Source organism: Coturnix japonica, chromosome 10 (genome assembly GCF_001577835.2).
Source record: "Coturnix japonica isolate 7356 chromosome 10, Coturnix japonica 2.1, whole genome shotgun sequence".
Classification (NCBI taxonomy): domain Eukaryota; kingdom Metazoa; phylum Chordata; class Aves; order Galliformes; family Phasianidae; genus Coturnix; species Coturnix japonica.
The window spans coordinates 7,151,809-7,167,434 of record NC_029525.1 but is presented as its reverse complement, the minus strand read 5'-3'; the positions used below and the strand labels follow the sequence as shown (position 1 = coordinate 7,167,434).

Below are 15,626 nucleotides of genomic sequence, written 5' to 3'. Positions count from 1 at the left end.
GTCATAACAAAATCTCTTTATCCTATGTAACCATCAGTCTTGATTCTGTCATATTGTCATTCTTGCTGTTCCCTCAAAGTCTGTGTCATCTGTTTCTTACTTTGGCACCATCATCAGCATTCAGGCATAAATTTTTCTCCAGGGACATACTATCATTTGTTATTGAATTTAAAGCACTTTTTAGGAAATAATAGTAGTTGGTTGGGTTTTGTTGTTTGTGTGTTTGTTTACTTTTAGGTTTAGGAGTTGGTTTGTAGTTTTTTGTGTTTTGTTTGTTAGTTTCTCTTTTCCTTTCTCTGTACTATGGGGAAAGTTTACAGTTTGAAGTCTTGCTACTCTGAGGCTGCATTACCCAAAGTTTGCCAGCCTCAGCTTGCTGTTATGTGACTAGAAGCATAACTAGGGAAATAAAGTTTGAACTACTTTACCAGCAACATTAGTTTTTCCAGTAGCTAGACTGTCTCAAGAAACTGATTCAAGTAACATGTAAAGGTGGTACCAAGGAACACTGCTTACTGGGTAATTACTGCTGGTAAGTGGGTGGTTATGTTAGATGATCTTAAAAGTCTTTTCCAACCTTAATGATTCTATGATTTAAGAGGGCAGGAAATGTGTGCAGCGGTTTCTCTTTACCATCTCAGATCATTTTCATGATCTTTTTCATAAGAATGTAAAGAAAATAAGAATTCTTTGTAAAAGTGATGTATAGCCTAAAATCATCCTCAGTGTCTTTGGGTTTTTCATTGCCTTCTTTCACCTTTGATGACCATTTTATTAAGGCCACCAAGTCTCAGGACTAGTTAAAGAGTATAACTGGAGTTCAGTGGTAGTGTTTTCAGTATAAAACAGCCACAACATTGAGATGTTTTTTGTGTTGTTGTGTTATTGTCAATTTATTTCAACAATGAAGCAATGGGGAGTACTTGTGTAACTAGAATCTGCAAGGGAAATAGAAGTGTACACCAAAATGAAGGAGAGAAGGCAAGAATCAAGAGATTATACACACAGAATTACTCCGAAAACGATGCAGGGAGAGGAGTAAAATTAAAGAGTTCCTCTGGTTTTCTTACAAGACTGTGCAGTTTTTAGGTAATAATTAAAATACATAAAGAACAGTAAAAAAAAAACAAAAAAAACCAACAGAGGCTGCCCCTGTTGTCATCTGTTCCACAGCAACAAAATGTAATGAAACATTGGTGGGAAGATTCAAACCCTACTGCCATATCACCACCATTTGCCTTTGACATCATGGGTCGACATAACAAAGTAGGAGACATTATTTCCAGAGTGACCCTTGAGTGTCTTCTGTTTAGTGATGTGTGTGATTAATTACTTTTTAAAAATTATTTATAAAAACATGTTAAGTACTGTACAGGCACTATATATTATATTTTGAACAAGAAGAGTCTTTTTTATAGTTTTTATTAATCTTTACTGGCTAACGAGCATTTACTTGAAGATGGGTATTTTGTTCCTTCAAGGTGATATACATCTTTGCACTTGCAGACAATAACTTGCATGTTCCTGAGTGCTGTCGGTGTTATCTTTTTTACTCAATTCCAGGATCACAGATGGAAATCAGAATTACAGGCTGCTTCTCTGGAATTTCAGACTTAATGATTCTTTTGGAGAAAATTTAATAGCTTTAAAATCCCATGATCTTCTATGATCCCTTCAACTCTAGAAACTGTTATTTCTTAACTAAAATTATGAAATATTAAGTATATGCCTGGTTATAACAAATTCTGGTTTCCAAGGAAATGAGTTTGCATTCATTTTCACTGTCATTGAAGTTCCACTCCACCAACTAACTGTTTGATCTTTATAATATATATTGCTGTATCCCAGCTGAATCAAGATATTCAGCTGAATGTCACTTAGAATAGAATTGCTTCATATTATTTTCTGCATGGCTTATGGATATTAAAGTGAAAAAGTGAGAATTTCTATTTCTGAGAACCATTTAGTAAATATGAGGTGAATCAAAATGTCAGTCGAGATGATATGTGATTTGGTTCCAACCTCCCAATTCTCCCAAAGCTTCCAGACAATTAGATATATCAAGTATACCACAGAGAATACCCTACAGAGGTACAGTTTCCAATTACAGAGATTCAAATAGTGTAGTAGCTGATCTCTCTGTTTATATGTTCTGAAAGGAAAATGCATTTGAGTAATTTCTCATCCACAAAAAAATAAAAAAATAAAAAGTCTGTTTACATAAACATATATACATATCATTTGCCATCTCCTTCCCCCAGTCAGGCTACTTAGCAGTTACACAACACAAGTTACTATGTATTTCACTGCCAGGATACATATCTGTACAAAATTGCCAGTTTCAGAGAGAAAAAAATAAATAAATCAGGTTTTATTGGAAGATACTGTTTTCATCAGAGTCCATCTTAGCACCTTTGATTATAGCTTTCCAGTTCCATGTTTATTTGCAATAAAGAAGAAAGAATAATTTCACTTGAATGAACAGTGAAGACCTGATGAAGGCTGGCAGCATAAGACTAAATGGGCTATTGTTGCTGCTGTGGCTAAGTGAAAAGGGTTTATTCTAATGTTCTGAAGCCATTCACGTGGCTTACTTTTAATCTCTCTGTATCTCTAGGGAAATTTTTTTTCACTACCTAAGTACAGATTGGCACGATCTAATTTATCATAAAATGTCATGTGACGCCAAGAATAAGGCAGATCCGATTCTTTCCTAAATCTTTCACTGGAACGCATTCTCCTTCCATTAAAAATGTATTTATGCTTTTCTCTGCTCTTCATCCTCTTGTCCCTTGGGTGGCATTTTGAACTTCAGAATTCTCCACTTTTCTGTTTAGTTTAAAAATGATAATAATAATAACAAAGAATATTATTTCCAAGTAGGAGAGCCTTGGGTTGGTAAAACTCTTGAGTAATCAATTTGTTGTTGTCCTGCGTCTGCTAGAGGTGAAGGCAATTGATTGCATAGAATGACAGCTTAACTGATGATTATTTGTGTGTGAGCTGAATGCACTGCTGTGTTCTGAACAATATCTAAAAGGGAAAATGGTTCCGTACTAAAGACTATGAAGCAATAGCTCAGGTAGAAGTTATTAATCCACTGCAAGGCCACTGGTAGGAAGGCAGCTGGCAGTCATCCATTCTTTCCTTCACAGGTGACCAATAATGTGAACTTCTAACAACAAAATATGACTAAACATGTAAACTTCAGCCTTTGTTCCCTTATAATACTAATATATGTTGTTTTCTAATCTCCTTGGCTACTTTAAAACAAAAACTAATTTCCTATGATGAACTATTGCAAATACTACCAACAATTTAGAGCAGAACCCTTCTGGAAGAACTTCCTGAATTCTCTTCTGGTAAAAGGATTCTCAACAAGATGAATGGCTGACAATTTTGTCAGATATTTCTTAGTGCTGGGAAAATTATTGATCTCTCTTTTATGAAGACTTGCTAAACTTTAATGCTTATAAGAATTAAATTACTTCCTAGAGCTGGAAACTGGTAATTTTACCTTTGCACAAAGATACCGTATACAGTACTTCAGAATGTAAGCAATTAAGCTCCAGATTTTTATCTTCCTTACCTTTTCATCTTGTACAGAGCTGGCCGTGGACTATATGGAATTGATAGCATGCCAGACCTTCGCAGAAAGAAATCTTTCCCCATTGTTCGAGATGTGGTGAGTAATTTCTGATGCCATGAAAGTGTCTGTTCTTTTTTCCCCCTTGTCTAGATCTTACTTTTAATTACTGCTGTGTGTGTCTGTCTACAATTCATTGTTTTATTGGAAAAAGTATCTGGGTTGAGACCAGGAAAAGTCAGTGTTACAGCTGTTATAGCAGCTAAGTCTGAGTATCTCACTGAATATTCAGGTAATCCTTGTGGAATCAGGCAATGTGCATGTTTTTGAAATAATAAACAAGTATTAATGTTGAAATAGCTTATGTGAAGAAGCTGTTCTTGAGCTTTTGACTGGTTGATTTATTATGATTCTGAAAGGGGAAAAATATTATTTGTAAAAGGAAACATTGACTTCAGTATGAATTTTTTAAAGATGCGTTTTCAGTGTGAGATGTTATTTTAGCAGTCACTGTAGGCAATAACGATCAAGGCAAATACATTTCAGAAAGTGAAAAGGGATGGAAGTTACTTTAAGATTTATTTTGACTTCTGGTCTAAACAAGATCAAGTAGTTTCTCTCTGTGCTGAGGAACTTTTAAGTGCAGTTCACATTTCTCTTTTTATTTTTCTGAAGTACAGAGTTCTTAATTCCATAAAATAAATATTTAGTCTCTGGCAGCAGTGAGCCCTCAAACCAGTTTCTCATGGTAGAGAACTGAAGGAGAGGCAGCTAACGTAAATTATAAAAACAGTTGTCTCCATCCTTTCCCAGTTTTATTACTTAGTTTTTTCTCAGTCTCAGTTAATCTGCTGTGAGACATCATAAAGTCTGCATCACAACAAGAAAGCATAGCAACAGTTTTAGAGTAAATTCTTTCTGAAAGCAATCAAAAGTTTAAATTAATGGCATAGTAGAGCCTGTAGTCATTGAAACCATCTTTCTGACAGTAGCTACTCTACTGCAAGTTGTGTTATACAAGTGTAATCCACAGCTGCATTGGAAGGCTTTTATATAAAGGCATATATATAAAGAACTTTCTTCTATTTTAAATTGTTGGAACTGTTTACAGATAAATTTATCTCATTATGAGTGAAGGTATCAGAATCCTAATTATCCTTCTCTTTGGAAAACATAATCAAAAATGGAATTAAAAGATGACATTGTGTAGAGATGGACTAAAACTTGTATTTGATTATTATGATATAATCAAAGGTATGGTTTACCGTTTCAGTGTCCAGTCATTCAAGCATAAATACTGCTGAAGAAATTCTATCTTATAATTCTGACTGAAAGTAAGATTTGTAAAACTGCAACTTATTCTGGAATTTAATAATTATGAACTTATAATTTATCTCTTAACCTATAGCTAGATAACATATTGTTATTTTAAAACAGCAACTTACAGTACATCTCTGTTCTAGTATATCTGCTGTAAATCTAAAATTAGTTTACCAATTTATAAGAAACTTATTTCAGATCTAGGATGAAATATTAAGATGTTACTTATATTTAAAAAATACATGTGTTACAAGCAATCTCCTTTGAGCTTTGAAGTTTCATTACCTTTATTTCAAAGTAGCTTGCTCAATTTAGTAAATTAATTCTGGAATCTTTCTAGGATCTGAAACACTGCGAATAGTCTTTTTTATGTTTACTTCTGTGACTATTTCAGAGACATAAAAATAATACTGCTTGAAATGAGTGCTGGTTTCTTTTGACAGTGAATGGAATAGATATCAATTTTTATTTTATAATAAATCAGACAAGTTATTAACATTCTCTAATTTCTTTCCTATTATGTCTGGATTTTTCAGGCTATGGTAAGTGCTTTTATATTGACAAATATTCTAACATATTCATAATAGGTCTCATAAATTTCATGCATGTCCTTCTATATGTTGGCCATTTATTGCGAAATAGAGAATCTATTTTATGACCAAGCATTTAATCCCAATAGAAATTATGTCTTACGTAGATGTCTTGTCATCCACATCATACATGCTAAAATTAGTAGAAAAAGTTCACACTTATCTATGTAATTCAAATATCCTTTCTGTTAACATAAGAAGATTGTTTAGAACCCAGTCAGGTCCCTCTGGAACTGAACGACCTTATTGAATAGCTAGAGGTTAGAAGTGTTCCCTAATTTGTAATTCTCTTGTTTCAATCAATTGGATTATTTGTTCTCTCTTGTAAAACTTATATTTCCCACTAGAGATAAAGACGCTCAGGTATTATACTTTAATTTAGTCTGAAAACTAATTAATTGTACATGGAAATATTTTCTTTTTCCATTGTCTTCTGTGTCTGTAAAGGTCCCTGCTTTTTCTCCTATTCCCTTTGCACTTCTTGTTCCTCTGCATGGTTTCCATCCTTATTCTCCGTAGTTTCTCAGCATTGTATAATAAGGTACAATTTCTTAAGAAGATATCTTTAACTCCTTTTGTTTCTATAACTTCACATTTTGATAAATCCAGTTTTCTTTTAAAATGAACTCTAAGAAAGGTATAGAGCTAACATTCTACTGAAGAACCTATTCCGAATGAGATACTGCAGAGTAGGAAATGACTCACACTTAGGCCTACCTAAATTCCTGATATTGCTGGGCTATGTTTTTACCAAGTTTTAACAGCTTGTCTAGAATTTTCTGTATTTCTTAAATATTATTAATTTTGATAGTTCCTTAATATTGTTGATTTAAGTGTTCCATGGTGTTCTTTTGTGCCTTGTAATGATTTGAAAACATTTGTTAAAAATCACAAAAACAGCAGCCTTCCTTCCTAGCAGAGATTAAAAGTTAAAAGTTAATGATGACCGTGTAAGTATGGTCTTCTGGCCAGTCATGGACAAGGTTAGCTGGCCCTTTCCATCTGTCTCACTGTGGTTTAGTCTTTGTATGAATGTAAGGGAGGCAAGTAGTTTATGAACAGTACCTCTTTTCTCCCCCCAAAAACACACACGGACCAGCACAGTGTCTGCCTTTCCAAATAATAGAATCTGGATCTTTAGCGAAATGCATTACCTCTAGCTGCTTAAAAAGAAACAGTTATGAAATAGTGCAGTTTTTAAATGTTGAAAATGGACATCTATGGTGCTCTGCTCTGCTGGATAGCTTTTGCATTACATTAAAAGAAAATAAAAATAAAAGCAGTATTCGTATAGCATGATCAAATGTTTTGTTGTAAGGATGTTCATTCTTTTTGGTGCAAATGACCTTCAGATTCTGTTCAAGAAAAAGCTTGTGAAGGAAAAGATGAGCAGCAAAATTGAAATCAGTTTCAAAAAGAGAGGAATGAGTTTTGCATGGCACAGCCTACGTTTATGAATAACTGAGGAATGTTAGCTTGCCTTCTTCCTCCCCGTTACTTTAGCTTCTCAAAACTCAGCTTTCTTCTATTTTGTCAAGACAGGTGGCTCTTTTTTCACCCACACAATTTTCCTTTAAAACTTAATTGTAGCTCGAGTCTAATCCTCTTGTGCTGATAGTTACAATTTTCATTGAATTTGCTAGAATGATTTCCAGTTATATTAATTTATTTCTTTAATCTGCTAAGGCAAATTTAAGGGTAATACATAAGAAAGTGTGTAGTTACAAGTTTTTAGGGGGCGTAAAATTCATGAGCACAAAGGGGAGTATAAGCTATTTTAAATTCTATAGATGATGTTCTCATTTATAACCACCTTACTGGTTTTGGTTATTTGATTGCTGTTTTATTTTTTTCCTTTATATATTTCTGGCAATATTCTCATGATAAAATAGTACCTACATAGACAATTTTTGCTTTGTTAAACTCAAATTATCATATCCTGATAGACATGAGACACGGTATCTGAACACCAGTTTGAAGGGGTAAGCAACTGTAAACTGCTGGACCAGTTTTATCTCCTGTCAATGGAAAATAGTGTTTATCACCCTCTTCTTCTGATGTTCTGGCAATCTGGATTTCTTTCCTGGAGGTCTGAAATGACTAGCTACAGAAACCTTCATCCTTGCTTGTATTTTGGGGAGGGAATATGGGGAAACTTATTTATTTTGATACATTTGGTATCTGTTGCCTTATTTCCCATAAATGAATCAGGCAGCATCTTTCCATCCCTCTTTGGAAAATAGTCTCTCCTTGTTTCATCCCATCCTTAAGAAGAGACATCCATCTATCTCAGTTCTGTACTTTTAGCTGTTGATTTATTACCATCTAAAGCATTTGAGAACAGAAACATTTTATGTCCCTTCTCTTGAAGATGTATTTCATTTTGGCTGACATGCAAAAATAGAAACAATCCATTTTAATCCATAATGACTGTCAATTTTTCTGCTCTCTCACAGATCTCCTTCTATTATGCTTCAGCATTACAAACTTCATTAAGAAGAGTCTTCAGATCTGTTTGTGTATAGGACACTGTACTGTGATTTTAGTCACGTTTCTGATTAAAGAGTAAAACTGTGAGCTACATGATTCCAGGCACAGCTCTTGGAGATTGAGACCTGCAGACATGTGAAAGCATCAAAATTACTTCCCTAATTTGATTTTTTTTTTCTTACAGAAAAATAGTGTGTAACTTGCTATGTTGCTGGCTCACACGCATTAACAGATAGATTGCTGAGAACACAACCTAGTATCATTCACTACTGTCATTCAAGATTAATGCTCTTATGACTCTTGTATTCCTGCCCTGATATATAGTCCACGTTGCCCTATAGCCTAGAATGGCTATCACTGTGTTTTTAGAACAAAAAAGATAATCACTTTCTGAGTGATTCAAATTTGTAGAAATAAAATCAAGAGATGGGTCATGAAGATACAAGTTCTTAAGAATGGTAAACTGATAGCAATTTGATGTCATATATTTGGTTAACCAATTAAGAGTTTAAAAGAAAAAAAATGCATTCTTCACATGCCATATTAACCATAAAAGGACAACAAGGTTATAATCCTTTTATCAGAAATGAACTGGCAGATGTTATTCTACTTAAATTGTGATCAAGAGAATAGAGGCTGAGCCTTTTTTCTTCCTCGAATAACCAGGATATTTCTTCAGATAGCTATTCATAGCACTGAATAAATATTAAGTGCCTTTGAGGAAGAAGTTTTAGGTGTCATTAAGACTTTTTATTTGAGGCAGGTAGAAATTTATACATATATATGCTGTTAAAAAAAAAGTGCTGACTTGAATTACAAGATACTGTCTGGACTGACAACCTGAAGTGTAAGACTTGCAAAATAATCTCCCATGTTGCTGCAAGCACAGACAGTTTCCAAATTAGGGCAAGATTTCTGTCTTTTTACCACATTGACTTGATTGGTAAAGCAGAAAAACAGTGACAGCCTATGGTTAAAAGAAAAAAAAAAAACAAAAACAAAATCAACCCTGAGTTACTACCCCTGTATAACAGGTTTTATATTAGAAATGGCAGCTCAGCTAGGCAGTGCTGAAAGAAATGGTGATGATGATGGAAAGCACACTTCCACTGTGTACTGAAAACTCAGAAGCTGTGCACTACAAACATTAGCTAAAACTATCTGTAACTCCTGCAGTTACACTTAAGTAGTTTAGCATAATCTCATCTGCTTGCCTTTCGTTAGATTCCAATATAATTCTTAACTGTTTCTTATTTGCTTTATACAGACACTTGCAGCTCGAAAATCTGGTATTTCTATGGCCATGCTAATCCGAACCTCCATAAACAATGAGGAAATGGTAAGTGATTATGGTGGCAGGTTTAATTCATCTAAATAATTGAGGTGTTTTTGTTGAAAGCTGCTTAGAAGCTATTTCATCCTTAAACAGAGTGAAACTGCATGCATGAGCATTTCCTTTTTCATTCATGAACTTTCAGGGACCTTAATGACAGAAAGCTGCACCTACCGAGTTTCAGATTGAACATTAGGAAAACGTTACTTACTATGAAGGCAGTCAAACACTGGAGCAGGATTTTGAGAGAGGTGGTTGATACACAGTGCCTGTCCATGTTCAAGAGTCATTTGAATAATGTGCTCAGTAACATGCTTTAATGCTTAGGTAGCCCTAAAGCTCAGGAAGTTGGACTAGATAATCTTTGAAGGTTCTTTACAATTTAACTATCTTATTCTACTTTACTATCTGATCCACTGTGGCAGCGCTTGATTGTCGTCTTTTGCAACTGCACCCATGTGCTGTGGTATTTGAACTTCCCTCTCTCTGGCTGCTGTTCAAAACACTGCATTATTTCAAAATGTTGACCCTCACAGTTGAAGCTAAATGCACAGAATTGCATAGAAAATTCAGAACATTAAATAGCGAGGCTTTAGAATTCGGTGTCTCTAGTTGAAAATTAACACGTGAGGAAAGAAATGTAATCTACAGTTTGTTAATACAGTGTCTATTACTACTGTTAGTACCATTAGAAAATATATCTTCTTGTGGTTAGAGACACTTCTCTGAAACTGTAGTTTAGTACCAAAGGCAAGCTCAAAAATGTTGAGTTGATAGAAATGAACAGGAATATCCCAGGATTCTGCATGGGCCCATTGCGTAGCTTGGAAAACAATGCTAAGAATCACAAAAAGTATAATCAAGGTATAAAAAATGCAGGTATAATCACATGCAAGAGAAGAACAAGCAAATGAGGTCTGTTCTACATGGAGAGGAGAAAGCCAAGAGAACATCTATGCAGTTCAGAATGATACAGTGAAAATATGCATGTAATAGTTATTCACTGTCTCTCTTAACACTGAAATTTGTGGGTGTAAATAAAACAAAAAAAAAAAAAAAAAANAAAAAAAAAAAAAAAAAGAAAGAAAGAAAGAAAGCTATCCCTAAATACTTTCACTTCGCCACAGAATTAGCAGAAAGCATGAAAGTATAGAGAAATGGGGGGGTGGAAATAGAGTAGGAAAACTTTTGCAGTAAAAACCTTACAGGGAGAATAAAATATGGGGATTTATATGATGCCTTCTGCTAAGTAGTCTAGGAAAACAGTCTGTTGTTGTTACAACTTTAGCTCTATGATCCAGTCTTGCTTTATATGTCGTTATAAACCCTATCCTGCAATCTGCCCCATATTGGTGGCTGAATTACTTCCAAGGCTTGCTCTTGCTGACTTGCATTCACAACAGTCAGAAATGACTGCAAAAAAACTTTCTTTCACAAAACAGTTATTTTGGGAAACTTAAATCTAGAGTGTCCAGTTGCACCATCCTTCTTACCTGCCTGCTTCTAACATCACTAAGAGTGAGATGACTCCGCAATGTTTCTGTGTAGGCTTTTTTCAGGCAGGTGACTTGAGACATTCTTTGATTATTTTTAACATAATTCCTATCAATAACAAATGTGATCCTAGATGAGGACAGTTTTACTTCATGCAAGAACTTACCAGGATGGTCTTTTGAAGAAAGTCACGTTCTCATACATAGTAAAACCTGAGTGTTGTTATCCAGTTTTTATTTCACTTACGTTTTGCAGAAGAGAATTAGTATGAAGAAAAACAAGTCAGATGATGTTTAGTTTGGGAAATTCTTGATTGTGATACTTGCATATTTATATGGCTGAGCTCATCATGATTTAAACAAACAAACAAACAAAAAAAGGTTACTAATCTGAAGGAACAAAAGCTTCTTCTGTGTCCCTCAAAATCCTTATGCACATAGAATCTTCTAGAACGTACTCTACACCAAAAATAAAGTGCTGAATTTTTCTTTTATTGCTGTTAAGGTCCATAGAAGAATAGAAAAGCAGACTGAAAACCCACAGTGGAAGCATGCACATCCATCACTCCTCTCTGACTTGTGAAACTTTTATGCTTATATGGTAATCATAAAGGAACAGTTTGCTGATGCTCAGAGATGGATTGATGAGAGAGAAAGCAGTTGCTGTGTGGAATGATTTTTCAGTAGAAACTATTTATTTTGTTCTGTATACTCAAAATAGCAAGAAAGGTCGATAGAACAAACAACTGTGGAATCTTAAGAAGCAGTGTGAAGCAGAGGGAAAGTTCTGGAGAACAGACTTATGTCAAGGAATCAGCACAGAATCAAACTTTTTCCAGCCATGTTGTAGCTGACACAAAAATATCTGAGTTCAGTGGAAAAACTTTAAGATATTCCAAATGCTTTACTAAATAATGTCTACTAAGCAAGAAAATATCATTCATAATTATTACTAGTTTTTTGTAATAAGTCCATGTTCAAATACTTACATGCATGTCTGGAAGTGTAAATTAATGGAGCTGGTATAAATTGCTAGCAAATGCAGGAGTAATATTGGCACACTTGTAGATTCTGAATTAAGATGTACTATTCAGGAGAAAAACGGAAAACCAACAGAAAACCTCAAGGGACAGCTCAGTGCAAAGGCTTCTCCACTGCTAATTGACAGTCAGGAAAAACTAATGTAATACAGTCAAGGAGAAACTGAAAGAGAAAAATGTACTGAATTTGTCTTTATGCTATTATGCTCTTTTAATCTCAGTCTGAGCCAGACCACATGAAGAATTGTTTTAGAAATAAATATTTCTTAAGAAATCTTTAAACAAAAACATTAGTGGAGAAACGGGCGCCAAATATAATTTAAAAAACATAAATGTTTATTTAAGGGGGAAAATATGGTTAAAATCATTATCAAAATGCTTTCAGTGTGGGAATTACTGGAACTAAGGACTTTTTATTTTTAAAAAGATCCAATGACGCTTCAGATATTAATAGATGAAGATAAATGCCACCCATTGCCACCCAACACCACTTATAATGTAGCATAATAGTGAGCATCTCACTTTAAAGCACTGATCCAAAGGCCTTTTAAGCACTGTTAAAGCATTAACTTCACTGAAACTGAAGCACATGTTTTCTGTTCAGTATCCATTTAATTACTTTGCTGAGCAAAGAGATGGAGCATCAAGTTTGTGAAAATAATATCTTGGGTGACAGTGATAAATCAGCTGAAGTGAAATATAACAAAAATAAACATCACTTGGAAAGATAAGCAGATACGAAAAGAATCCTCCTGCACATTAACTATGCAGTTACCATGCTTAGAGTACAGTGAATGCACACAGTATAACCTTAAAAATAGAAAAGGGTATTACGAAAGAAAACCTCTGGACAGCAAAATAAATAGGATATTCCTTTACAACTGTACTTTGTTTTATTAACAGTACGGCAGTTAGAAAGGGAAATATCATGTTCAGCAGCAAAACTCATCTAAAGACTGTGTCTTTTGGCTGAAAACATCATTTACCTTCAGATGTTTATTTCAAGGTTGAGCTGTGCTATTTCATTACATGTTGCCCTTTCAGAAGCAGATGAAAGTTGCTGGCAGAATTCCAAAATGATTTATATTTTATGAAAAAAAAAAAAATCAGTGTTATTAATAGTGTGAAAGTCTAAGATTTATTCTGATACTAACAGAGTTCAGGAGGGTAGGAATGATCTACACATAAATCTTCAAACACCTGATGGCTTCTGGTTTCTAAGAAACACAATTCCTCAGCAAGTGCCTTAAATTAACTCTGGGCTATTTCGGAGGTTTTCTTTTTGGTCTCCACAGTCTCCATGTGAGATGGGGGCTGGATATACATACAAAGAAGTTAGGTGGTTGTGGCTACCCCAGTCCCTGACGGGGTATACCAAACCAAAGTGGACTTTGCTTGCTTTCTGAGGAGCTATTATGTGGGTAATGTTGTAAGAAAAACTAAAGTTAGAATGAAGCTTTTGGTCATTCCTGCTATATTTTCATCTCTTCCTAGTTTTACATTGTTCTCAGCTGCTAGGATCAAAGAAATGTCTGACTTCACGGGGTAAAAGCTGTTATTAGAACATAACTAGCAATGTCAATCAGAGCTCTTGCACCCTAAGCCACTTAACACCATTTGTTTTTATTACTTCTAGTGCTTGAACCTATGAAGTTGTTGATTTATGATTGCAAGACAGTAAATTCACTGTTTCATGGCAATGAATGTGCAATATTATGCAGATATATTTTTACAAGTTATTTTTAACACATTATCCCACATTTGAGGGGAGATATAGGCACATAAACAGAAGAATTAAGTACAAGAACATGTCAACATACTATTAAAGAGAATAATGTCTTGTACTTGAAAAGCACTTCCCACAGCTGAGGAAATGTTAAAATTATGAGTGTTAACAAGCACTTAAGAGAGTATAATCAATTGAAAACAATTGCAGCTACAACACTTCTTGTGGAAGAAATACACAGTTTACAGAATAATTGCTGCACTTCATTGGCCCTAGCTTAAATTCCTTTTCTGTTTGTCTAGCTCTACAGTAAAGCTATTTGTTGTTTCTTAGCTCAAGCTTTTGAATATGTTCATTCCTCTGAACTGGTATTCTAATCTAGCATTGCTTTTTTGTATGTATTATCAGAAATGTAGAAGTAGAGATAAAGCACGTTGACAAATAATACACATTCCAAAGTGTTTTTCCTCAGTTTGCTACAGCCATGCAGCCAGCATACAGCTGCCTTGAGTTATATCTGCACAAGATGAAGTGATGGCAGAACAGATTTCCTGAAATATGTTGTGCAGCCTCTTTTCCTAAAAGAGAGAATTTATTCATTGATAAGGGAACAGGTCGAGAGCTTCTAATACATTTGTAGCAGTCATCTGTACATTTAATGAGAAAGAGCCAGTCATATTTGTGTGCTGAGTGCAATTTCTGCTTACATACTGCTGGGTTTTTCTCATCTTCTATAAATCAACTGGATTTGGAGGGGGGAAAAGATCTGTGTGGCTGAAAACAAACCTTGAACAAGTGAATCAGAGCAGACCGGTGTTCCTCACTGACTATTATTTATATATATATATATGTATGTATATATATGTATATATATATTTGTCAGTTTACAGCTCATTAAGCACTATGGAGCTGATTTAGATTGTTTGTAATACTAATCAGCGAATAGCTGACTATTGTCCTGCTAGATCTGAGCATGGCTGCTAAGCCAAAAAAGAAGTCCAAAAAATGGGTGTGTATTTTTAAGAGTATGAACCTTTCTAGTTTACTAGGTAAAAAGAGTCTTGGTTCCCAAAAATGAGGCAGTCAGCATGCTACTATGAAAATACAATATAATAATATTACTGGAACCATAAAATTAGCCTGCTTTCATTTGATAAAATTATTGTGTAGATACTATATAACCAAGGTATATAACCCCATGCGAAGTATTTAAATGTTGAAAAATGATTTTTTGTTATCTAAAGTTATCAGGGAATATAACGCTACCAAATTTTTGAGCTACTGAATCAAAATATGAAATACCAATAGGACTAATAATAAAATAATTGACTAAACTTTTTCCAACTTAACTCTCCTATTTCTGTAATCAAAATGTAACATAGGCTTCCTTTGTCTTCAAAGTGCAAGACAATGAAAAAAATAGTATTTTAGAGATTAGTTCATACTTCTATATATATATAAATGACATTGTAAATGTAATAACATACTTAATAACATACAGTTTAACTTCAGTTCACTTGCATGAAACAGTACTTCAGCTCAAGTCCTGATATATTTTTCTTGCTCAACAGAAAATACATGTTTTCAAGAAGACATTGCAGGCTTTGATCTATCCAATATCATCAACTACACCTCATAACTTTGAAGTTTGGACAGCAACAACTCCTACATATTGTTACGAATGTGAAGGTCTACTTTGGGGCATAGCCAGGCAAGGAATGAGATGCACAGAATGTGGTGTTAAATGTCATGAAAAGTGCCAAGACCTCCTAAATGCTGACTGTTTGCAGAGTGAGTATTGTGTGGACAGCTAACACTTCACAGTACTTGACACTGTTATTTTATCTGTGTGATCAGATATTTCTTGAAGTGAAGGGGACAAGTCATCAGATACTAGTGAAGGCCTGTTGATTTATAGTGACTTGGATCTAGCCAGAAATTGTGAATGTTATTCTTTGTCCTTGAATGTATTGGACATTGCTGGTCAGTTACAAAACGATGTTTTGTAGCATCAGTATATTATGTATTTTGCATTGCAAATGGCAACA

The 15,626-nt window shown here is 34.4% G+C and overlaps 1 protein-coding gene across 5 annotated transcripts in view; it reads left to right on the top strand.

Moving 5' to 3' along the window:
- The window catches only part of UNC13C (unc-13 homolog C), a 121,491-nt gene that overhangs the window by 24,586 nt on the left and 81,279 nt on the right, over positions 1-15,626 (top strand). For 3 of the 5 annotated variants that reach the window (XM_015872979.2, XM_032446785.1, XM_032446787.1), the window contains 4 exons: positions 3,607-3,685; positions 5,443-5,448; positions 9,254-9,325; positions 15,150-15,369. In XM_015872979.2, the coding sequence (XP_015728465.1) occupies positions 3,607-3,685; positions 5,443-5,448; positions 9,254-9,325; positions 15,150-15,369 (377 nt within the window). The remainder of the gene's footprint in view (positions 1-3,606; positions 3,686-5,442; positions 5,449-9,253; positions 9,326-15,149; positions 15,370-15,626) is intronic. The other 2 variants (XM_032446786.1, XM_015872980.2) reach the window with 1 other exon arrangement.